The sequence below is a fragment of the Rhyacophila brunnea genome, unplaced genomic scaffold (assembly GCF_057557595.1).
Source record: "Rhyacophila brunnea isolate RB1 unplaced genomic scaffold, BYU_Rbru_1.0 scaffold_5, whole genome shotgun sequence".
In the NCBI taxonomy this organism is placed as follows: domain Eukaryota; kingdom Metazoa; phylum Arthropoda; class Insecta; order Trichoptera; family Rhyacophilidae; genus Rhyacophila; species Rhyacophila brunnea.
In genome coordinates this window covers 2,255,772-2,282,831 of record NW_028233170.1, presented here as the reverse complement: position 1 = coordinate 2,282,831, position 27,060 = coordinate 2,255,772, and the positions used below count along the sequence as shown (strand labels likewise).

The following is a 27,060-nucleotide window of genomic DNA, read 5'->3' as shown; positions in this document are numbered from 1 at the left end:
AGGTATTGAAGACCCAATACGACGAAGAAATTTAAAATTAATAAGCAATAGGAACATAGATGAAAATGTAGAGCTAGTAATGTGGCTCCAAATTAAATGTCTACGTTATGAGAAAAAATTACCTGGAATTATCCAATATCGGTATAACCATACAGGACATTTTATTACATGAAAATTTATGCAGCGGGAAAAGGGAGATGGAGTAATGTTATTCCACAATTAGTAGGTGCATATCAATCCATATTACCAATATCTAATTTGAAAAAAATAGATCTTATTAAGTTTTGTAAAAACGGTGACATTCCGGAAGAGCTAAGATATTGGTATGAAAATTTACCATCTATATTGATCGCGACACATTAGAGACATTACCAGAGCCAGACGTTTTGGAAGACATTGTCGAGGAATAAAGAATATTTTTTATTGCTGTTTATTTTACCTCAATTTATTATAATTATTGTTTTGTCCTTATTATCATCACCAGTGTATTATTATTGTGAAATAATTATTATTAATCTCAGTGTATGTTTAATTGTTTTCAATTTGAATTGTTACTAATTCCTATTTTGATTAAAATAAATAATTTTTATTCTTTAGTACTTAGTAGTAGTCTTAAGTACCTACTAAAAGAGAATCCAAAACAATAAAAAACATTGCGAAACCCTTGCCAAAGTATTGACATACTATCATTTTACTAACAAACATGTGTGTGGAAAAACTCATTATGTACAAAAACTCATTTTTTTAAATGTTCCTAATTTTTTTATAGAATCTGATTACCTTCAATGTATTCTCTGATTTTTTATACATTTTATACAAAAAGAAGAAAAAATGTTAATTTGAAATTGGATTTTTAATTGCAAAAAATATGTTCAAACCTCATTATCTCAGAACATCAAAATGTAACATAATGAGTTTTACCTTTAAACCAGCGATTTGTAAGGTTAGGTTAGGTTTTCATTCTTGCATTCATGAATTTTGCCAAAACGAGCTATGAAAATTGAATTAACGTTCATATTGAATCCAATAAAATTTGAACCCGTATAGTATACGGTCATCTCTTTCCGATAGAAAACTCACGGCAAACTATGCCACGGTGAAATGTTTTACGTACAATTTACATGTAACCATGAAAACAAGGGTTAATGCTAGATTATGATATCAACATTACAATAAAAAGGTAACCAAACACTTACTTCAAAGTTAATTATATAACTACCAATTTATATCATTCACTACAGCAGGTCTATTCTAGGAGTGACAATTTAAGAGTATTAAAGCAGAATTTACCACCTGCATACGCTGCATTTCTAAAGAAATAATGGATAAGCATACACCACCAGAATATATGCCAGAGTCTATTATGTATTATAACATTTCTCCCAATTAACCATTGTAGGAAACTTTCTCCATGTGATGATAAAGCTTTGAAAATGAAGGTGAAACTGGTTACTGAGTCTAATAATTAAAATAGCTGCAAATCTTTAGCTTGATAGATTCAATTGTAACAACACTTATTATCATATTTATGATAAATAGCAAAATTAACATCATACATAAAATAAAACTAGCAAACTGAAAAAATAATATATATATTGATTTTGTTTAGTTTTGCAAAAAAGAATCTAGTTTATTCCGCATTTCCACACCTCACGATATTACTATGGCAGTATCTGACAGGCCGCAGATTTTTAACGACACATGTTGAATGTAAAAGCTCTTACTAAAATCGCTGTAATACCAATAATTTGTGGCTTAGTATTTCATAATTATTCAAACAGATGTCACTGTGTGTTTAATTTTTTAGATTATGCAAATCAATCGACACTGGCTAGTAATTTGAGTTTAAATTCGGACGAGATAACTTGCGAAATTTGTATGTGCGGCCTGTCGATCACGGCTTCATAGAGTGAGGAAACTCACTGAAGGCATAGAACCGGTTAAATATGAGCAAGTGAGAAAGATCGTATGCACGTTATTTCACTCATTATGACAATTCCTGGCACGTTGTGCATGTCAAAATAAATGTAATATGTATGTATGTTATAAAAAAAATCGATTGCGATTTTATTTAAAATTTACAAACAATGCGTTCAAGGCTGTCAACGGAGCTAATATTAATTTTCCTGTAGTTCCCAATTCAACCATAAAATCATATTCCTCTCTCTACTACATCTCTGTGATGGAGTCTATTACATGTATGTAATAATATTTCTCCCTATAAAGTGTCCATAATATAATAAATTGTACTAAATTAAATGACAGCATTACGACCTGCGTAAGAACTGCTGTATTCAGAAGCTGCTCTGCCTCCCTAAAATGCTTAGTGATGTCGGCGTTGTCATTCATCCCAAAGACTCCCGGAGGCGCAGTGATCGGAAGCGATCGGGTGAACGAAATGAAGTCAAGATACTCTTTCAGATCAGGGGCATAATAAATACCTGGAAACAATTAAGTACGTCTTTAATTAGACAACGGTAACCTAATGATACTCATCATCTCAAGAATTACAACTGCCTGCAAGATTACAAAGCTAAAATGTTTGCCAACGGTGGGAAGGAACACAATTACTCGATACACTTGAACAAGAAGTGATATGGGTCATCCATAAATGACGTCACATGTGTTTGGGTATTTTCGACCCCGCCCTATTAGCACATTTCATCACCAAATATTTTACCCCGTCTCTAAATTATGTAAGATTTTTGAACCTCCTCTCCCTTTCCTTAAACTTCATTTGTTCAAAATTATCAATGTCAGTATAATATTGTCTCGGATGGAGTCAGAATGTGGACCTTATAGGATGAGCAAATGACTAACATCCATTTTTCATAAAAACAAAAAATTGTTCCTTTTCACTGCCAGCCAATTTTTACTAGGTGGACACTTTGTAGGCCAGCTATTTTTGGAATAAAATAAATGCCTTAAAAAATATGAAATAGGAACAGAATGAGAAATATTTGTGAAAACGTACGAAATCAACATGGTTCTCGAATTTATCGTGAATATTTTTACACTAAAATGATGAATATTGTTTAGAAAATATACACAGAAGTTATGACGTTTACAAGAACGCACGAGTTAACTCGTCCATGGTCTGACGCGACATACGTGCTGACAAGTTAACTCGGCGGCAAGTTATGACGTCACATTTTCTACAAGCCCTCCACCCTTCCTAACCCCTTCATCACAATTGCAGTATATCACAGACCCCCTCTCCCCATTAGAAAGTGATATATAAATGACCCCTATAGTATATGTTGTAAGTTTTGCATGATACCTGACGGTTCAAATGAGTATTTCTTTTGAGACAGCAAGTCGGGGTTATAGAATGTCCTCAAGATTGTGTTGAGACAGCGGCGATCCCATTCATCCGTTACTCTGCCTCCGTAATTGCATTCCCCGGTAAGGTATCGGAGAGCCACGTATTGGACATCCTGCAAAAAATCATAATATTTCAGAAAAACCATACCGACATAAGATAATTCCTAGCCCCAAAATAGATCTTCAGAGCTTTACAATATGTTTTAAGTGAAAATATACATTTATACAATAGATATACCAACATAAATGGTCTGCTATTCGAATTTGGAACTATGCTTATCACAGTATAAAAAATACTCATTGATATTCCAAGTTTTAGCATGTAACGCCCTCACTCAACAGACAACTTATACTGGCAGATCAGTGGCGAAGGGTGGAGGTAGGCTGTTTAGTTTCAAAATAAATAGTGCACACTAAACTCTGTCAGTCAAACATATTTGTTTTCATTGAACTGAGGCTACAATATGTAAAGGTCTTTCAATAAGGACGCTCGATTTTTAAATGTTCATAAATGACATGTTGTTAAAGTGACATCTGACAAACTTGTTGTGAATTGTTTAGTAGTGTATGGCAAATCACCATGGAAGGTTGTAAGTGTTGAACAACGTGTGCAAATCATCAAATTTTATTGTCAAAATTAGTGTTCCGTTCAAGAAACGTTCCACGCAATACGTGATTTTTATCTTCGTCACAATTGTCTTACCGAGTCGACTATTCGACGTTGTCAAAAATCAAAATTGTTGGATTTGGGGCGATACCAATCCACACAAGATACACCAGCACAAAATGCATCCCAAGAAAGTCAGATTGGTGCGGATTTTGGTATGGCGGAATCATCGGTCCGTACTTCTTCCAAAACAAAACTGGTATTGCCATAACCGTCAACGGCGAGCGCTACAGATCGATGATAAGCAACTTCTTGTGGCCTAAACTGGATAATATGGATACCGATAACATGGTTCCAACAGCGCGGCGCTACGTGCCACACAGCGCATGCCACGATGGACATTCTGCACGAGCGATTCGAGGGTATGGTTATCTCGCGCGGTGACAACGTGAACTGGCCACCAAGATCGTGCGATTTAACGCCTTTAGACTTCTTCCTTTGGGGCTATCTTAAATCACATATCTATGCAAATAAACCGCAAATAATTGTTGCCCTCAAAGTCAACATAACGAACGCCATACAGCAAATTTAGCCAGATTTATGCGACAAAGTCATCGAAAATTGCACCAATCACCAACCAAAGCCGCGGCGGACATTTGAACGATGTTATATTCCATACTTAATGTCATAAAACAGTGCTGTCCAACTTCTTTTAGGGCGCGGGCCATTTTTTCTTTAGCAAACGTTGTAGTGTTATAATGAAATGTTTTCATATTTTAATGTATTACGGGTAATTCTCTCCCCAATGTTTGATGAAAAATTTGCTGTACAGCTAGCGTGCCACAAAAAAATTTTGGCGGGCCACCAGTTGGACAGCGCTGTCATAAAATAATCTTTATTCTCATCATTCAATCTCAAATTATTATTTTTATAAAATTATTTATTTATTGAAAATACCAATAGTAATTTAAAAAAGTTAAAATGAAGAAATAAAAATGTTATTTATCACTTATTAATTTTAAGTAACTGAAGGTTTATAATAATTACAAGATAAAAAGAACTTTTTGTATACAAGGTTTTTAAATTTTCTGTTGAATCATATAAACTTGACTTGACTAGCTTAAACGATCAAAAAAATTTTGTACTTGACATGTCATATTGATTTCCAGAGTAACGCACGTATATATTAATAATTTAGTTGCTAGGACCCCAGACCCCTAGCAACCAATAATGGTGTCGAATTAACTTTCATACAAAACAGAATTAACTGAAAATGAATTCAATTCTACTTAAAGATGGCTAAAAGCAGGGCTTTTTTTAAAAAAAAAGGTGCCGGAACTCACTTCATGTCAAGCTTTTTACTAAATAAAATTATATTCAAATGTCACTTAAATGAAATTTAAAGGAGCTATGCCACGAAGCGAACAAAAAAAGGTTGATTTTTACGATAATTTTTTATTTTAGTCAAAACAAAGCTACAGAAACAATAAAATACATACATTATATTTGAAATATATTGTACAAATAAGACTAAATAAGACTAAATTTAAAATATAATTGTAAATACATATGTAATGTATTTATTTATGAACTTGAATAAAAGTTTAGAGTGATTTCCAAAGTTTTTTCCTATTCTCGTCTGATACATCATCTCGATTCCTTTTCTTAGTGTTAGAGTGTAAGGCCGAATGTCTTCCTCTAAGTAACCACCTATCAACATATTTTGAAGGATCGAAAAGTGTCAAGGGTGGTCCCACGAGTTTGATGAACAAGAGTGCCGAAACTGTTTTAGTGTTTAACGAAGCTCTTGTTGGGGTAATAATAAGATTCATTTGCGAAAACCCCCGTTCACATTCACTTGAAGAAATGGGAATAGAATTCAGAGCATATACCAAACGCAAGAGTTTTTCAGAATATGTCTTTTCGAGAATGTATTTGCGAATCATTTCTCGTTCATCTAGTTGTAGCCTGATCGAAATGTTTCTAATTTCCATCTCTCCAAATGTCAACCGATTATCAATGTCTTCAGGCCAATATTTTTGGTCAAGTACGCGAGCCCAAAGTGCAAACTCAACATCTTTATTATCTAGCAGCCTTTTTTCAATTGACGTTTTCAACGTGGAATAAAATATTTTCGGATCAATAGGAGGATCATTTTTAGAAACTTTTTCGTGAAGTAAAACTCCACGAAAATGCAGATTGCTTATAGCAGCTGCAGCACATTTATAATAGGGTCCAAAATTCTGTTTTCTTTCTTCATAAACGAGTTCATTTATTTTTCGATTTGCAATGTACTGTACGACAACATTATTTAGGCAACAACAGGAAGTCGCTCTTATCGCGTATAGAATATTTCACAGTGTTGTCATTTTTTGAGAAAACATATCCCGCGAAATTAGGTTTTAAGTTTATATCAATTCTATTCTCAGTAAGTTTATAAGTACATTAATTTATAAGTCTAATTATTGTTCAATAAATATCAATAGAATTTTTTTTTCAAATAATTTCACCTCTTAATTATTACTATTATATTAGGTTAATTAATACAGCGTAATTATTGAATTTGGAAGGAAATGTATCATTGAACCCACATTAACTGATAATATTGCTGCAGGTATTTATTAATTAAATAACTAGAACACAAATTATGACTAAAAAACTAGAAGTAGAAAGATATAACATATTCAATATTATATTGATGACCCAATCACATGTTTTATAATTTACAAATGATGTCTTTATATCGTATTTTTAGTAAAATTGTTGTAGAAACACATACTGTGAAAATAATTTTCTATAAATTAAATTATATCCACCTTACATAAATTTTGAAACAATATGTACCTACTTATCGGTTTAAAAATTAGGAAAATAATTAGGAAAAAATAGGACAATTCATTATCTAACTAATGATCATTTATACTTAATTATTATACGTCTAAAAATATTAATAAAATAGATTACGATACACATAACTTTATAATATACAAACATAATTTCCAGTATTTGGGGAAATATTTCTAGTATTACAACACTGAATTTTGACATACCTGACATTACAGAAACCCGTCAAATGGGCTTGTTGAAAGTATTCTATAGGCTCGCCTTTTAAATACGACTCTGTTTCTTCTTCGCAATAAATCAAAAGTTTACTGATAATAATTCGAACATCATTTCGTATTGTTTTAGACATCTTTTGAATATAAAAAGCTTCAAATTACGTAAATTGATAGATGCGTCCAATACGAAGTGTCAAAAATGTAATGAAAAATTTAGGGGCGTTCCTAATTTGAAACCGGAAGTTCGATTAGCTGTACGTAGTTCACAGTTTTGCCACGTAGCCAAGATGAAGTTGCCGGACAATAAAGGTTCACATTGCGATTTTGTAGGTCCAAACTAAGTGCCGACAATTCTTGGAGAGGGTCGCACATCAATGCTAGATCCAATAAAAATGCTGTTGATGTTATTTTATTCTTTAAGCCACTGTAAGTACACTTGTCATTTTTATCTCTTGTAGGGTCATTCATCGCTTCTTCAAAATGACGCACAAGGGATTCATAATTATTCCACACAGCCGAAACTGAACGAAAACTAGATGCCACCCATCGGGTACTTAAAACTCTTCTGATTTTCAGTACCTCAACGCCTAGTGATTCTGCACATAAATGCAACTCTCTATTATTTTTCGGCGACGCGTGGTATAAAACATAAAGTTTATCAATAAATGATTTGAATCTATTGATCCCTGAAATTTTCTTTACAACATCACTTACTGATAATTCTAATCTGTGATTAGTACAGTGCCAAACTATAATTGAAGGAAATTTTTCTGTCAGCAATTTTTTCACTCCATTTTTAGAACCTAACATCACAGCAGCGCCGTCACATGCAACCGAAACTAAATATTTTTTTAAATATTCTTCTGTCATCCCATATAAATCAAGAGATTGGAGTAATGATTCAAATATTCCTTTTGCCGTTACGTCTTTAAGTTCAATCAAATCCAAAAACAAATTAATTGGTGAATTCATTCCAACACTTTCGACACAGCATCGAACATACACAATGAGGGTGGTTTTTTGGCTTATGGTGGTAGACTCATCAATTATCAAAGAAATTATATTTTTCGATTGAACAATTTCTTTGAAAACATTTTTTCTCATTTCATCACATATATGATTTACAATGTTAATACATGCGTTAGTGGAATGGAGAATATGACCCATTTCGATCCCATTTAGTTCTTGGAGATTAATTTCATTTTCAAACATATTGAATGATTGATTTTCCTTAGCTACTTTATATGCAGTTCGAAAAATGTTTGCTGTTATTACTTTTTCGCGAGATAACGATTTTAAAAAAGTATTTTCAATCTGCTTTTTTTTGGCTTCAGAAATGATTTTTAACGCTGCTTTGTGTGCAATAGATCCTCTGTGATCGAAAAAAAAATTTCGAAGTGACCCAATTGTAGCTTCCTCTCTTTCCCAGAATACGTGATTTCATTATTGGCCCATTCTTTGGATATTTTCATTCCCATTGTCGTTTCAGTTCCAAGAGTTCCAACGTTTCTGCAAATTGTGCAGCCAAGTTTCATTTTGTGTACGTTCAACCATTCGTTTTTTGAGCAAAAAATGGTTTTTTTGATCTAATGACCAGCAGTCTGGCCAATCGTTTTGAGTTCGACCTTGATCCCTGAGATCAGCTCGAGATGATTCAGGAACATCTACATGTACCGATATTTCCATATCTTCTGTCATCGTTTCTGTTACTGTTTTGAGCTTTTTATTTGCGGAATCGGCGCCGCTGCCGGTGGTTGAGAAGTAACAGGAAATTTTTTTCATATTTAAACTTGGGGTTGCACTAAATAATATATAAAATAGTTGCACAACACGTAATCGTAACACAAACTGACTAAACAAATGTAAATAACAATATACGCAGATGCCGCCATGCGATAAACGTCAAACTGTCAAAATCATAATACGCAAAGAAATACGTATGAAGCTAGTTACATACGCAGGTTTGCTATTTAAACTATATGGTTACTTCACTAACACTAACACGCCAACATTCAAAATGGCTTCCACCTGTACCTTATTTTATCATTTTAACGAATTATTATTGTAATTACTTAAGCGCAAATATTTTTTCGTTTAATTGATTTTGAAATAAAACCGTGAAAAAAGGTGCCGGAACGCCGTTCCACCGCGTTAAATGGAACAAAAGCCCTGGCTAAAAGTATTAAAAAAATGCATTGGCATTTTGTTCTGATGTATTCTAAAAGTTTCAAACTTCTAGCTAGTCGGAAAGTTAGTTAAAAATCGATTGAAAGCTTTGTACCGGACAACTAAGAATACGAGCTAAGAAAAACGTTGTAAAAATAAAATTGTTTTTTAAAACTATTAAAAATTTGTTTCAAACTTTTACCCACTAAGCAAATATTTTTTTCAAAATTATACACTGATGTAGATAGTGTTTGTTAGTTATTAAAATACAATTAGACCTTGCCTTTTCCAAGCCATAGTAGATTATAGTCACAAAATATTCGTTTGTCTATAAAATATCTAAAATTATGCCGTTAAACCATACAAAATTTTAGATATTTTATAAATAGAAGAATATTTTTTATCGATTATAGTTTGGTGGGGCAGAGCTTAAGGGGGTACATGCTCGTCGTAGGTCAAAATTGAGTTTTTATTGTATTTTCAAACCATGATCCTGGACACTCCTTAAACGTTGTAGATAATCTATTTATATAATTTTGAAGCCTTATTATCCTTTATATTTATTTTAAATATTTGATGACTGCATAAAGTATTTTTGTTACATAAAATAGTATTCTTTTAAACCTCTCGCTCTAATGTTTTAGAATATAGTCATATTTCGGTACATGAATGTGCAGTGGTGTTAAGATTTTTTACATTTATTAATTTTTAAACGCATTTATAAAACCATTAGTATAATTTATGACGAGATAATTTTAGTAAAATATTCACGATAAAAAATTATATTGATAAACTCTGTGATCCCAAATTTGACAAGAATTAGGCATTTTATTATTCAAAAAATCGGCAAGATTAACACACACACAGCTGAAAGAATCCCTGTCGCTAGCCAATCTACTCAACTCTACTTTGTGCATCAGGAAGACACAAGAAGACTAGCAAGGGACGTATACACTAGATTAGAAACTAACCTAATGATACACCCCTGTTACAGGCGGGCTTCTCCCGGTGTAAAATAATCATTTAGTAGCTATAAGTCGAAACGTAACCCTGACCTCTAGAAACGGCTTCATAAAACATCTAATCTGATTCCTTGCTCAACCACGTAAGTATTTTTTATTTATAAGTAAGGGCCTTCGTCCGTTGTGTGAAAATGACATATTGGGCGGAGGTGTAATTAAGATAAATTTAATTTAATTTAAAAAGTATAAATGATGATGGATGAAAGCGATAATTTTAAGACTAAATATAAGTATTTAAATATAATAAATTTTGCCGCGCTTGTCGGCAACGTCCAAATTTCGACGCGCCTGCGCCAGGGTCAGGCTCGTGATTCGCCGAATCAAAGATCACGCGATAAAATTTGGCCAATCACGAGAGTCCTTTTTGCTGGAATGGCGTGGGTACGCGAAGTTTGAAAAAGAAAAAAGTAATTAGTAAGCGTCCCCTTTCCGATAGGATAGGACCTGCGAAACTTATTGTTAAAACAAAATATGTAAACGTTTAAAGAAAATGTAAAATATAAGAAGACCACGTTACGAGCACGAAAGACCGTGTTTTATTTATACTCTAACCGTTTGAATTTCTTTTTTTGTGAATCCGGGGTTCGATGGACACCTGAGCTAGCCGCTGGAACCCCGGGGATCTCACTAACCTAACTCTTTTTTTATGTATTTAATATTTGCCTCACCTCATATTCATTGAGGAACATATTCAATTGCGTGATACTGATTTTGAGGTCAGTCTCGTTGAACTCGTAAGGAATGTTCCAGCCTAGAGGTCCAAACTGTCTTCTCTCTTGCACCACAGCGTGGAAGAAGCACAACGAGTAGAGCAGCTTCTTGAAGTTTTCGCTTTGCTTGTTTCCTTCAAACCATTCCACGCTGGATATTGGATCGCTTTGGTATGACCGTATTATGTTGGCGCGCAGTCCTGTATTAAATATACCAGCAAAGTTGATAACATAATTATTGAGAACATGGTTCAAATATAAATAATACTTCAACGGACATTTTAAATTCTGCTACGTATTGATCAATTTTTCATGATCTATGAACCAATTGGGAACACCAAAAATTAACCCACAAGATATAATGATGAGCTCTATAGTCTCTAAGATCTGATTAAGAATGGGAACTACACGGGTTAGGTCATGTGCACCATATAAATAACAACGAACCGGAAAAATAATGTCAAACAATCAAACAGAACGCAAAATAAGAGACAGGTCAAAAATACACTGGCTAAGTATGACTGCTGCATGTTCGTTATTTTTACTATGCTATTTGTCATATGAATACGTGTATTAATTAAGGCGCTAAGTACCAAACTAATAAAAACTGTCATTTTTATAGAAAAATGTTCTACATACCAACGCCAATAACTTCGACTATAGTCTAAGTGCCTCAAGCAAGTCAAAAAAATACAGCAAAATAATTAAACCTGCCGACGTTGTAAGTCCGTTGGCGTGTTTTATTTATAATGGAGTAAGTAGCACTGCAGTGGTCAACGGCATTCAATATAAAATAGCTGACGATGGTGTGTTGACTCTTGCGAGTTCTTAATACCTAAAATTATTGAAGCTGCCGTGATTGCTTCACACTGTAAAACTACATTTTTCAAAAGGTCTGCTTCATGAAATGTTACTCCAATGACTCAGTTTTTGTAACTACAGGCAATACTACTTTTTGGTACTTAGAGCCTTATTTAATACACGTATTCATATTATGTCTAAACACTCCATAACATAGTTGGAAAAAAACAAAGTTTCTAGAGGAGAACAACATCCACCACGGACTGTAGTAACAATAATGACATATTATGAATATTTAATTTATCTAATAATATTGAAATGAAATTTATCTTACCCTTTGGTGGCTCATTGGTCATTTTGACGCCATTTTGTAATACAAAAACTGGAAAATGTTCACTGGGGTAAGATGTTAACCAGAGACGGAAGTCAGGGTGTGTAGTATCAGTTTGGAAACCTTCACAAATCTTCAAATAAAAAAAAAACAATCAATTTAATATTGCTGAAAAAACAAAGCCAGATATTCAAAATTTTTTTAAGACCATGCATGCACTATAACCATTAATTTTATTATTATTGGTTGAGACGACTTAAAGGTGAGCATCTCACCGGTGGGCTAGCTGTGGTCAGTGAGAATTCATAACGTGTGGTTTCCAACTGAAACACGCATGTGCAGGCATCCTATACACTATAAACACTATAAAAAAGGAGACCACGCCGTTTGGCTACTCATTACTAATAATAATTGTTTCTCACCTTTTCCAATGTAGGCATCCAGCTCTTTGCCAAATGACAATTCTGTAGTATAACCCAGGTACCGCTCTTCATTCCTTCTTCAATCATCTTAACGGCAATGGGACCCTGACCTTGGCCCAATGATAACGAAAGAAGCCGCGATACACCGAATCCCTGAATCATAAAAATTTAAATGTTGAATAAATAGATAATGACAGTTTTATGACCACTGTTTGAAATAATCAATGTTGAAAGTCATTCGAAGAATAATACATAACAGACCTGGTCATCGGCAAAATTGAAAAGAGTGTCCATGGGATCCGATCCGGGAGTCAGTACGAAGAGAAGCGGTATGCAGCAGTGAGAGTCGCCATACGATGAGACCAAGTCAAATGGTGGAGGTTCAACGTACTTTACGCCCATGGATTCTATAAAGTATTATAGTCACATACATTTCTCAACAATATTAAAAGAATATAGATTAATCAGTAACAAATTGTTACTGGTTTTTGTGCCAAGAGTTGGTAACCTTTTCAAACTAATGGACCACATTCAAGCTTTGGTGTTCATAATTAGTCCCCAACTGAAGATCGAAGAAGTAGGAGATATGAAAAACAAAATGCAGTTTGTATATAAGTTTGTCTCCTTACTTAATGTGAATTTCCATCCTAAGCCAAATTATCTATAAGTATCCACTTTAAAACCTGATCTACAAATTCAAAATTAAGTAATACAGATATTTATCAGACATTCTGGAAGAGAATTTATACTTTATAATTTAATATGATTTTTAAAACTCATGGCCGAAAATGATTGTTCTGCGAAACTGGTTCAAAAACATTTGTATTCCCCTTGTGTGCGCGCCTGGTAGTGGGTAAACAAAATAACATAGTGAATTGATCATACTTTCAACAAATATTTGCACGGCGGGCACAATCTTATCCTGTCGGATGCACCTCATCACAAGGAGGCTCTGGAAGATGGTCAATTTCTTCTCCCACGGAGGCGGTAAAGGAGTATCTTGAGGTTCTGGCAAATCCACATACTTTCTCCACACATTTTTGTCACTTGTAATAGAATCAGTTATGCCGTGAAAATCTTCAAATTCGTCCAGCCTAAAAATAAACAAACTTTGAGCACACCAGTAATGTTGAACAAAGTCTAATTATTAAATTAGCTGCAAATTATTTCACATTTTAAATTCATTTGTAGCAGACTTTACACTTTAGACTTGCTCCGAAATTTATTGTGTACAAGCCTAAAAAAGTTCAAACGTCAAGTGTGTTCATTGGTGAACCTACTTCGAAAACAAAAAATGTCACATGAAAGTGTCAAGTTGTTTTATCAACATATCATATCACAAATTATTGAAATATATTTTTTTGCAGTTGTGGGGTTTTGAAACGAACTCACAGAAAGCTTACTATATTGAAATCACACGCTCTACCTTTAGACCACCGGTGTAGTTAAGCTCAAACGTATAACTGAGTGTGAAATGTTCATAGACAGTGTCTTTTTTTTGGCCATATCACACACGGTTATACACGCCGCTGCTCGCCCGACCACTTTGGCCAAGCGCTAAGAAGCCATATTAATAGATTTTGGGTTTTTTTTACAAGAAACAGATTTAAGCCATTTGCTCAACCTATTAGGTCCATACTATAGGTCCATACTATAGGTCCACACACACATTGAAAAACAACATTCTTTTCAGACCCGGGATTCGAACTGTGAACCCACAATATAATAAGCCGACACTACCACTTGGCCATCATGGGATATTTATAACTACAAATTTTGTTTTTATTCAACATGTCCCATTAGGGAATCCAATCCTGAGCCAAAATTCTGATCCCGGGATTTCGAGATTACAATTTGATAATCCCGGGATCGCGGGACTGGTCCTGGGATTGGCATTTTTTTCCATTGTTAATATAAAAATTTATATTTATAAATAACATTAATAAAATCGGTCAAAAATAAATCTAGTATAATATATACAATTTAAGACATTTATTGTTAAAATTGTATACGTTCAATCTTGGAAATACATAAGTTTAATGGAGTAAAAAATATTGTAATTTAAATAATAATGTGAATTTAATAAGAGATTGCTGTTTCTGATTTAATGAATGGGTTAGCGAGATTTAAAATAGTAAAGCAAATCATAGTGTACTTATGGCCTTTCCGCTTCATAAATCTAATTAGTCAGCCAAATATGAAACTGCCGTAAAACGTATGAGATCATGAGGGAATTACTTTGTTAATAGTGTGAAGCATTGTTTTTTTCCAATCTTTCTCATTTTTATTAATTTACGTGATAAAATAAAATGAATCGGCAACTTACACATGGGTATAAATCAAACTTCATTCAAACTCAGTTTATTTCTAATGTAGTTATTTGTTATTAAAAGTATTTTTTCTGTTATATTTTCGTTTTTATTTTATTTTCCATAAAAATTGATAAAAAAATCAATCCCGGGATTCATAGGTATCGAAAATAGCTCGGGATCCCGGGATTTGGAATCCCTATGTCCCATTACATTGTACAAAATATAAATAAATGGGTTACGTGACTAAAATGAATTGGGTAACCCAGTGACCTAGAGACATTAAAGCCCGCTTTAAAAGTCATTGAGTCAACAAATCCCATCAACATCAACCCCACTTACTTGCACAATTCTGCCCAATCCTGAGATGTTATAAAGTCAACTGGGCTATTTGCCTCCACCTTCGAGTGACCTCCGGCGAACAAAAATACCAGCTCCGGCAGATTCAGTTTGTTTTCATGTAGCATGATGCTCACGGAGAGCAGCAGGGAAAATATTATCTTGTCCTAAAAATCAAAAAGAAAATTAACTCAATATTCTTCTTCTCTCGGTGTCGTATTCTATCTAAGGTTTGGCGACCAACTTGCAGTAAACATTACACTTTGTATTTTTGTTTATGATCGTAAAGAAAGCAACAAGAGAAAGGTAATTGCAAGAGAACTGGTGAGCCACATGGGTTCAAGAAGGTGCCACTCAGTGTCTACATATTATTACTGAGGAGCAAAAAGAAGAAAGGAAGAAGAATTAAGAAAACAAGCTATATATTAAGGCATGAACAAAACTGGCGTATGGGTGCGATGTTTCTACGTCTAGTTTCTTCTAGTTTTCGGAAGCATCCCATTTTATAAGACATATCTAGGTGAGCAACGTTTTTCAACTCAAGCTATAATTAAAAATGATAAGCAGTTGTACTTGAAGAGTCTAGAATATGAAGTTTGGGTTTCTCTTTCAAATATCAAACCAAAATATATAAAACTTTTACATTCATTAAAACAAGCTTCGGTATCACATTAATTAGGTATTATATTGATAATACATAAACATGGAATATAATACATAGAAATACATTTAGTTCTTCCTCATGTATTATGTATATTTAATTAATTATCAAATAAAAAAACATCAATTAACGTAATTTTGATGCATGGCCCCAACAAGGGGGGGGGGGCTGACAGGGCCCTAGTATGGGGGCCCTGGCTCAGGTGGGGGGGGCGGCGTGGCAGATCAACCAAATAGGTGAGATAAATACAAATTACAAATTTTCTCTAATACTTAGCTAAACAAAAGTTCTACGTTGGTACTAATATTTTTTAATATGCAATTCTGAGATGTATGTATTAAGGTGACGCATCAGTGAAACGCCAAATAATGTTCAACTGTACGCGCGACGAAAATTTGTACTTGCTTCGCATTCATGAGAGAACGTGGAGTCGGACGCACGTCACTTTGCTGCGTGATGGCGACGGGCCAATTAATTCTAAAATCGTGTAAAGATGACTAAAAACTTTACCCATTTACTTTAAAAAGCAAACATGTCAATGAATATATTATTATTGATACTAATAGAATAATAAACAGAACATAAAATGGACGTATGTTGGATTTATATGAGAAATAATATTTCGTTTGACAGGCGTCATTTTCACCCGCGACCCGCAATCCGCACATCGCCTAGCAACGATCTTTTTAGACCGTGCCTCAACTAATGCATGGCCTTAATAAATACAGAAAATCGCTAAACATACAATGAATACCATTAATTTTACTCGAACACCATTTGAAAAACGCTACTTTAGAGTATCACACTGTCTTTAACCTTAGCGATAGGTGGGGGGTCCACCAAAGATCCTGGCCTGGGGATCCGCTTCAGGATGTGGGGTCGATGTTTTGATGTATAAATTGTTTTACGTATGGTGTGTTGCAGAATTCTGGGAAGACCTTTGGTGTGTCATGGGTGAGAAAAGGTTGCGGGGCACTGCTTTAGAGTAATACCGTGTTCCCATAAGTCAATTTTTGTTGCTCGACTTCATGTTGAATGTTGAAAAAGAAATTGATAGGAATGTTCCCACATACAGATTTCAGTTGAAGCGATAGCCGTAATCAAGATAACGTCAAGTGAATTCGTTAGTTCATTAACAAAAGATGAAAACGTCATACTTAGACTTCGATTTCTATAAGTTGGCGTACACGTCATCGCATCTTATTGAAAATGGAGTAGGCGGGGGGCGGACGGAGATCAGTGTTAAGATGCTGAAGCGGGGGGAATTTAGTTCTACTAGTTCATAAAAGAACCACGATGACGTGTACACCAGCTTATAGAAATAGGTCTCTAGTGATGTATGACACTCAACTATGTAATCGCATGCAAGCGGAAACAAGTTCGATATTATACAAATATAGTTATTATCACTTCGCTTTAGGCAAGCAGTTCGAATGATGATTCACTACTGAATCGATTAGAAGTAGAAAGGACCTCAACTTCGTTCAATTCAACTTTCACTTTCACTCAATTGACTTCGTCTCTCATTCAATATTGAACGACAAATTGACAAAAACGCTTTGAATCTCTTTTTCATAAAACAAGGTTTTCAGGATATAGTACAAACCAATCCTCAGTAAGCAATCTACTGGCCATATTGACAGCCAATTCACTAATATATTTCATATTTACCTTTTCAAATAAACTGCGGCATATATTTTTATATAAAGAGTAAGTGAAATATTCCATCAGGTCTTTCAAGCGTTGATTGATGTCGTCGACTCGATCGGTGTTCTCGATGGCAGACGAGAACAAAGTTTCGAACCATCCCAACGAATATTGGTACATAGGGTCGATATTGGACAACTTCTCTGTAAAATACCACAAAAGAAGGAATGCTTTAATACTTAAAGAAGAAACTATTTCTTTTATTCAATGAAATTCCCATTGTAATGAAATGACCATTCTAATTATTGAATATACATAATTTGGAAACACTCATGAGAGAATATAGCCAATAGAAAATATCTTTTTTGAAAAAAGTAAGACACCCGGCAGGAATCAAACCTGCGTCTCTTGGGTATCGTGCCCTGAGCATTACCACTATGCTAAGACTGCCATGCTTAATATGCGAACTATTGGCCTTTTTAATACGTGCTATTATTATTATCAAGTTCAACAACAGAAAATATTGGAGTGATCCGTGACGTCAGTTAGTAATTAAAGTAATAAATTCTTTAATTTGGAATACAAAAACCGATCACCTACCGTAACTCGATTTGGAGAGCGCTTATGAGCAGGTATTAAAAAGGCCAATAGTTAAAATTTGTCGCAATTAAGCATGGCAGTAGTAGCATAGTGGTAATGCACAGGGCGCGATACCCAATAGATGCAGGTTCGATTCCTGCCGGGTGTCTTTCTCATGAGTGCTTTCAAAATTATGTATGTTACTTAAAGAAGAATTAAAAAAACACACCGTAACAAACGAGAATAAAATTAATAGTAATAGAGTAATGATTACCTATTAAAAAGAAGAGTACTGTGGAATGCTCAGCAATGGAAATGTACTCCGTCCTGGCTTTATCAATCTGAATCTCTGTTTCGGCAGCCACCACTTGTTTCTCGCTGATCTCATTGGCCATGGATTTTGAAGAGTTCAATATCTGTCATGGATAAAAATATTTAAAGCATCAACTTAATTTGATTTTTTTATTAATTTGGAAGAAATATAATATATGTATCGACTGTAGAAAGGAACAAGGGCGTAACCCTTAGTTTAAAAATAGGTTTTATTGCATAATAACATTGTAGATGACTAAATACACATTGTGTTCAAATGATGTAAGCTGCAAATGCTGATTTATTATACAAATTTAGCTAACAGTTAAAAAAATGGAAGGAAGTGACAAGGGATAAATGACTTAACCATCATTTTTGTTGATTTTTTTTTAATTAACTCAATAATTAATATCAGATTAGAAATATAAAAACCAAATTAATTATTAATTATCATGCATTCATGGTCATGTCTATTTTGTATTTTAACTTTGACCGAAAACCATTACAAAAACGCCTTTTTCCTTTCCACATTCGAAATTAAGAATTAATTATAGTAATAGTGACTAACCTGAACGGCTGCTTCATCTTCCAATAATGTTTCTGATGTTGATAGAACCTGTAAAAAAAAAAATATATATATATATACTTAGTTTAAAAAGTACCTAATGCAGATATTATAATATTAAGTGAATTCTACTTCTTCCAAAGTTTCTATAACCCAAATTGAGCCCTGACTTCCTTAATTCTCTTGAAATTCGAAAATAAATAAACATTTGTGAATCATAGATACTTTAAAAATATACATCATGTAATACTATTATTTATATTTAATTATTATATTATTATTTAATACTTGGTAAGAATTTAAAAATGCACACGAAAATAATAATTTAATTGTGCATATGTTGAAGTTGCAACGAGAAGAGAGTTCTTTTATTTTTATACAAAGCCTCAGGCATGATAATTCTCAATCCACAATAAAAAAACATTATGTTAAGAGCAAAATGAATCAAAACTACTAAGTAGTAGATAGAAACTGATTAAAAGTCTTCATCTACTTTCTGTATAAAATCGTAACGAACGTCTATTTATTTCATTCGACAGTGCGGCGCCCATTTATCCTGTCGTTCAGTTGTCCCATTCCCCATAGATCGAAGTCCAAAAATGCTTAAAGAAATATCAAATTAAGACTGCCTAAAATGATAGTTACATTTATAGTTAGTTGAAATTTGACTAGGTCTTGTATCCATCTATTTTTTTTCTATTATCAACGCCGGTAACTAGAGAATATGCCACGTCAGTGTGAATGATTGTTTTGTAAATTTTAATTATTGTCTTATTTGAAAACGACTTCATAAAATACCCAAAACCACAGTGCCAATTATTTGTCTATTTGTCCATAAACAATATTGAAATTATTCAATCATCACCGTTAAAATTTTAGTTTCAATCTCTTTGAGCATTTTCTTGTGTTCGGCTCCCTGAGTAGTGAGCTCCGTCTTGGCCTGCTGCAGTTCAGGTCTCTCCTGCGCCACCACTCTCGCCAGAAGTTGGCTGGTTAAACCGTCTGTACCCAACATGAAATTCACCAGGGTTACCCGAACCCCGACTTCGGGCATGTAGTGAGGGTTGCGCAGCTTTGTAGAGATGTAGAACCTCCAAGGAATAATAAGAAATATATTATTACCTATTATTATAAACTAAAGAGTTTGATATCAAGTTAAGCGAAAATGTAATTACTGCGATAAACAATGATGCATTACCTGAATTCTTTGTTATATTCCACAATATTATCGCCAAGCTTAATGTACATGGCACCGCCTTGCTTGAAAGTTTGCTGCTGCAGTAAAGGTTCCAGCATGGGATCCAATTCCTCTCCCACATTTTCAAGCAAAACCTGAAGAACCATTTTAGAAATCAACTGGTAATGCGAATCTGTGAATGTGAATGCGAATCACTTCTATCCAAATACCAATTACCTTCGTCATGACCAAAGACATTGAAAAAAACCTTGTTATATAGAGACGAAACATTAATATTATAATACACTATAAGTCACTTTGCATCACAGATCCATTTGTTGTAAGCTCACATTTTTGTGCTTTAAGATTTGTTGGTCACGGGCACCAAAAATGACATACATTAATGTTGCAAGCGTAAAATAAGTATTTTTATTAAATGATTATTTTTTAATATTCACATGAACAATCACAAAATCTCAAACAGTAGGTATATCTTACGTATGTTATTAAAAAAACATCAATATTGGCTTACTGTTTTGTTTATAACCGCCATCTTTCAAAGCGCAATTAGTATAGAATATTAATTTTTCTATGGTTACCAATACAAACACACTATAAACGTTGATCAAGTGTCATTATACAAAAAATTCATATGAATCCTTCCAGAACTCACAGTAGTCAAACAAGCATGCTCCCTAACGCAATTCTAGAATGTAACTCAAAAAAATGCCAACAAATAACGGAACTATTGTAACTAATCTCCCTGATTTTGGTAGAATAAATAGAATTAATAATTATCAAAATGACAATATGTTTTGGGTGCTATCCCAAATTATGTATATTATTCAATGAAGAATGGGACATTCTAGCCCCCAAAATATATTGTCATTTTGATTATAAGCTCATAATATTATAATGTCAATGTGTACATAATATCAGATTGAAATAACCAATGGATGTCATAAGTCTTACAGGTTGGCCAAACTGCACAGCATTCTCTAATACCCTCGCGAAATCCGGTTGAGTGAGTCTCACGATGTTGAGGTGGAAAGGTTTCTCCATGTTACGGACCCATCTATTTGACTGGCCTTGCGGATCGATCATCAGTGGCCATCTCCTGGCAGATCTTAAATGATAGGAAATCATCTTAGATCAAACGTCATACGTACGAATTAATGAAATATCAAAATTCACTGCGGCTATAAAAAGAAACTATTGGTGCCTCTATTATTATATCGACACCTCCTATGTAAAGGTAGGAACTGCATTTTTGGCTATTTTGACTTAATTGATATCGAAAAAAAAAAACAAAAAAATAATTAAAATAATTAATAGGTATAACAAAAAAATTACGAATCCAGCATTTAAATGAACGTTGTCTTCTTCCACGGCGCTACATCCCGGGGTGGGATTTGGCCTCCTCCACAACCGTTCTCCACTCACTCCGGTCTCTCGCCAAACTTCTCCAGTTACCGGGTCTTCCTATATGAAGCCAGTCCACTTCTACGGCGTGAGCCCATCTCCTTCTTGGACGGCCTCTGGGTCTCTTCCGTTGGGGTAGCCACTTCGTCATGATCCTTGGCGCTCTAACTTCAGGCATTCTCTCCACATGTCCCGCCCATCGTAGTCTTTGGGACTTACAGTATCTTATGATTGTTTGCTGTTCAATCAGCTCTTCCAACTCGTGGTTCATTTTTATTCTGTAGTTTCCATTTTCCAACGTGGGTCCAAAGATTTTGCGGAGTATTTTGCGCTTGAAGACAGCTAATTTGTTTTCCTCGTTTTGAGTTAAGCACCAAGTCTCACAGCCATAAGTGACCACTAGCCTTATAATTGTTTTATAAATTAGAAGTTTACTTCTTCGGCCTAGAATTTTCGACCCCACCAGTCGCTTGCAGGCATGCCAGCATTTATTCCCGGAGATAAGGCGGATTTTTATCTCCTCTGCTGTTTTATTTTGGGTATTTAGGCTGGATCCGAGATACGTGAACTTGTCCACCCCTTCATATGCATGCTGTCCTATGTCTATATTCTGCAGCGGTACCTGATCGCGTGTGCTGACCATATACTTAGTTTTTGACTGGTTTATTTGCAGCCCAGCGTTTTCTGCTTTTATTTTCATAGTGCCACCATGGTCGATCATCCCCTGTTTGGATCTGCTTGTAATTACTATGTCGTCAGCATAAGCGCACATCTGCGTTGTACTGTAATCTACCCATCCTCTTATGTTGGTTTCACGAGCTATGGATTCCACCACAAGGTTAAATACCATAGTGGATAGCGCATCCCCTTGTCTCACACCTGATTTGATTTTGAAGCTTTCAGTTTGCTCATTTTGCACAGTGACAACTGCTTGAGTATCCGTCAGTGTGGTCTTTATTAGCCTTACTAGTTTTAAGGGAATTCCCAGTATTTTTAGGCTTTGCAGCATCTTATCCCTATTCATGCTGTCGAAAGCTTGTTTAAAATCAATAAACAGGTGGTGGAGTGTAAGGTTGTATTCGTGCGCTTTCTCCATAGTTTGCCTCATGAGATGGATGTGATCTATGGTGGATCTATTTGGTCGGAAGCCGCATTGGTATTCTCCCAGGATATCCTCACCATAGATCATTAACCTGCTATACAATACAGATGAGAAAACTTTATAAGCTGTGTTTAGAATTGTGATCCCTCTGTAGTTATCGCACATTGTTTTGTCTCCCTTTTTCAGAATAGGCACGATTATACCCATCTTCCATTACTCAGGTAGAATTTCTTTTTCCCAAATATTGAGAATTATCCTGTGGATATTTGCTTCCAGTGTTGAGCCTCCACTCTTTATCAGCTCGGCTGTTATCCTGTCGGTTCCAGGTGCTTTATTGTTTTTCAGCGTTCTTAATGCTTTTCTTACTTCAGGCAGAGTAGGCTCATCAATAAATTCCTCGGCAGTGTGGTACAATACTTCTTCTGTTTCCTCATGATCATTACTATAAGCCCGATTTAAAAGTGTTGTGAAATAGCCTTTTCCATAATGTCCTCTTTTTCGATCAGCATTTGTCCTTCACTATCCTTACAGGAGTTTAATCTGGGTTGATAGGATTTCGTTAGATACCGAAGTCTTGTAAAATTTTCTGGGATCATTGTTTCTTCTTTGACATTCCATATCTTGGAGTATTCTCTTGAGCATCATTCGCTTTTTCTCTCGACAGAGCTTTGTTGCAGTTTTTCTCTTTTCTTTATAAGTTTCGTAATTTTGGCGCGTTTCCCTTTGTAGGCATTTCTTCCTTGCTTCATTTTTTTCAAACAGTGCTTGCCTGCAATCATCATCAAACCATCCTGCATCTTGCAACGTTGTGGTGACATTAAAATTTATTGAAATCGTACAACTGAAAAGTTACCATTTTGCAGTTCCAACTTTATACGTAGGAGGTGTTGATATTATGTGTATATAAATCCTAAATTCAATACTTAGAGACAGGTGGCTTTATTGGTATTTTTTTACCTTTGAAATGTCTTTAGGTTTTTAAAATCTATTTTTTATCTAATTTTAATCTATTTAGAAGGTATACTTTAAATCAGTGGTTCTTAACCGGTGCACCGCGAAGCACTGGTGCACTGCTAGCTTGTTGCAAATGCACCGCTAAAAAAATGATAAAAGCAGAAAAATCCGCGAAATGGTGCTCCGTCAATGGTAGACTCATTTAAAGGATTTATTACGCTCGCAAAGACAAGAAACCCTAATATTATATCTACGCACTGTTTTTTTACACAGGGAATCTCTACTTTCGAAAACATTATCAGCAACACTAAAACCTGTCAAGATCAAGACGTTTAAAAACACGCATTTAAAAAAAAACTTTGCATTTTTATGGAAGCTAAGTACGAATGTTTGCTTTTTCACACTGCGGGTTCTAGGGGTAAAGGTTAATCTTTTTCCAAAATGAAGATATGGATGATTTTGTAAAATGTCTTCAGAATGATGATTGGTGTGCTAAAATAACGTTAACACAAGCATTCAAGGAAAAAACGAAAATTTTTGTCACCTTGTCAACGGATAGTACTTTAAAAATTAAATTTTCTTAAATAACTATGGAGGAATTTTGGATTTCTGTCCAAGATGAATATCCAGCTCTCTACATGAGAGCACTGAAAATCACTGACAGTTTTCAACACATTTTTGTGTGAGCTCGGTTTCTAAACTAAAATAAGAGAAAGACTTACGAATTTAGAGACGACTTACGAAGAATTGAGGGTAGCTACTAGCTATATCAAATATTCGACCTAATATTTCAGAAATCTGCAAAATCTGTAAGTTCAGGTCTCACATGAATTGATTTTCACATTCAAAAAAAAGGGTAATTTAAGTTACAGTTTTTCCATAATAAATTATGTATACATATATCTTTTCTTTAATATTTTTTTTCTTTGGCTGTTATGCAATCTGTTTAATTTATAAATAGAGTTATTTCCCCATAATTTTCTTTGTTTTCTGACCGTTTGATTTTGGTGCACCGCAATTTTTTCTTATGATCAAAAGCGCACCGTGACTTTGAAAAGGTTAATAGCCACTGCTTTAAATAGTAGCTTGGTATGGAGTTTTCACTACTGACAAATACTTAGGTTACTTGCTGATATAATAGAATTTTTTGTTTTTAGGTACCTATCTCTTTATTTATACATAGCTTAAAACCTTTGGAATAAGTAGAACAATTTAATCAAATTAGACCCTAAAAAATTCTATTCTAAAAATATAAATTCTACCAATACTTTTGCAGTGATTATGATGATCCACAGACTTACTTTATTATGATACCACTTTCAATGCTGAAGGCATCCGAGGGCAGTCCATCTAGATTCCACTGCTGAATAGTCACCGCATCACCAAGGACGTTCCTCAATTGAAAGTCGGGACTGGAATACACTCCCAGTTTATTGCACATCGTTGTCCATTGTTCGATTTGAGACTGACGGAACGATGTCGTGAACGGACCGAGGTATGCTATCACGCCAGCTGATATCAGGATATCTCCTTAAATATTTAGAAACAATGCCATTTTAATGACCATACATGGAGCGACTATGAAAATATATAATATGGAAAAATAGCAGGGGCAAGTGGACTGTATGCATGGGATTTTTAACTGTAATCAGGGATGAAAGAAATTCATGAGTGGGAGGCACCAACCTTGAAGATCGATACTGTAGAACTTATAAAACCACAATCGCACGCTAGGACTCCTGCGCATCTATTCTATACACAAGACTGCTATCGGCAGCTATCGAGGGTAGTTTTTCATATGTTTGTATCAAAGTATTATAATTGTTACAATAAGTTAGCCGTCTAAACAGTCAAAACTGTCTATCTCGCTCTAAAATTTAGCAGTCAAGAGAGGTGTTATTAAAACATAGCACTTATTGTAACAATTACAACTACCTTATTGGAATTGTTAGAATAAGTGCTAATATTTCGATACAAAAATAAGAAAAACTACCCTCGATAGTTCCGATAGCGGCCAATAGCAGTCTTGTGTATAGAATAGATGCACTGGATAATGGATTGTATTAGCTGGTACTTGTAATAGCAATGCTATTTGCTCGGAGATAATTTTTAAACTGTAGCAGGTGTGATGCAAAGGTGGATTAAACACTAAATGAATTGCACTGAACTAACTCATGGGAAAGAGGAGCATTGAGGACTAACCCAGCGTCTTACGTGGGCGCAGCACAGAAATATCAAAAACATGGAGTGGCCTACAGACGCAGGCCTACAGTGCAGATTTCGCCTGGTGAGCGATGCGAAGCGGCGCGTGGCTTCAACGACACGATCAATTGGTTTGATATTTTTGCGCGAATTGATTGTGGCGGGCGGTGGATACTCATTAAATATCTTCATTTTTATGGTGAAATTCTCTATGAATGTATCTTTCAAAATATATAATATTAGTTCCACATCTTCGAGATAGATGTTTCTGTAAAATGTTGCATTTAAAATATGAGTTTTCAAAAAAATCCGTGACTAGATTTTAGCAATGCCGACTGGCGACAAGCCACGTAGGACAACGTTGCCGCTTTGCATCGTTTTGCTTTATATCGCTTCAAACCCCATCGCAATCGCGTTCGCATCAACTTCTCCTACGTAAGACGTCGCGTAACAAATATAAAAATGAAAAGTGGGTAATAATATAAAAAAGTAAACAAAAGAAAACAAAGTTAATTCAAAACTGACAATAATTCTACATGAAGAGATCTTAATGTCTGCAGTAAAATGTTGCAAAATTGGCCTTTGACCAGGTCGTTTGGCCCGATGGGAGCATACAGAATTGAATACCTGTCAATAGTCCATAGCTATCCCGTAGGGCTTGAGCAGCCGCAATCCAGCGAGTTTTCTCTCCCCCGAGGCCTTTGAGCAGCAACTCGGCTCTCACCAGCTTGTTCCCGCACGACTCCACTTTCAAATCCATCTCTCTGTGCTGTCTGTTCTGCTCTTCTAAATCTTCTTCTAAAGCTTCCAGTTTATCTCTTACCTGGAGAAAGGTACAAAAACAATAGATCCTAAGTGGATGGTCATCATACTCATCATCATTGGCTCTACAATGTGATGTGGACTTTTGAAATGTCTTCTGTGGTTTCTCACAGTTCATCTTCACTCAGTGCCAACTCATCATTCATCCAGACTAACTCCATTCTTTTCTCACCCACTACTTATCTTCTAACTGTTACAACCAAGATATGTTTGTTAGGACATTATAGTTATGTAAATATCTCTCTTCCACCGAAAAATTATCACTCAAAAGAACAGCGCATCTATTTTATACACAAGACTGCTTTCGGCTGCTACCGCAGCTATCTAGGGAAGGTTTTTATCAAAGTATTAGCACTTATTGTAACAATTACAATAAGTTAGCCGTCTAAGCAGTCAAAACTGTCTATCTCGCTCTAAAATTTAGCATAGCCAAGAGAGGTGCTGTTAAAACATAGCACTTATTTTAACAATTACAATTAACTTATTGTAATTGTTACAATATAAGTGCTAATACTTCGATACAAACC

The 27,060-nt window shown here is 34.8% G+C and overlaps 1 protein-coding gene across 1 annotated transcript in view; it reads right to left on the bottom strand.

Moving 5' to 3' along the window:
* LOC147065890 (dynein axonemal heavy chain 7-like) overlaps window positions 1-27,060 on the bottom strand; it is a 119,110-nt gene that overhangs the window by 15,792 nt on the left and 76,258 nt on the right. Inside the window, exons 51-66 of the mRNA XM_085955678.1 lie at window positions 26,339-26,534; window positions 24,811-25,039; window positions 21,004-21,157; window positions 20,053-20,186; window positions 19,720-19,945; window positions 18,858-18,905; window positions 18,252-18,393; window positions 17,423-17,601; window positions 15,094-15,257; window positions 13,328-13,536; window positions 12,704-12,849; window positions 12,443-12,595; window positions 12,024-12,153; window positions 10,847-11,088; window positions 3,281-3,437; window positions 2,275-2,441 (exon numbers count right to left, since the gene is read on the bottom strand). Of these exons, the coding sequence (XP_085811804.1) occupies window positions 2,275-2,441; window positions 3,281-3,437; window positions 10,847-11,088; window positions 12,024-12,153; window positions 12,443-12,595; window positions 12,704-12,849; window positions 13,328-13,536; window positions 15,094-15,257; window positions 17,423-17,601; window positions 18,252-18,393; window positions 18,858-18,905; window positions 19,720-19,945; window positions 20,053-20,186; window positions 21,004-21,157; window positions 24,811-25,039; window positions 26,339-26,534 (2,676 nt within the window). The remainder of the gene's footprint in view (window positions 1-2,274; window positions 2,442-3,280; window positions 3,438-10,846; window positions 11,089-12,023; window positions 12,154-12,442; window positions 12,596-12,703; window positions 12,850-13,327; window positions 13,537-15,093; window positions 15,258-17,422; window positions 17,602-18,251; window positions 18,394-18,857; window positions 18,906-19,719; window positions 19,946-20,052; window positions 20,187-21,003; window positions 21,158-24,810; window positions 25,040-26,338; window positions 26,535-27,060) is intronic.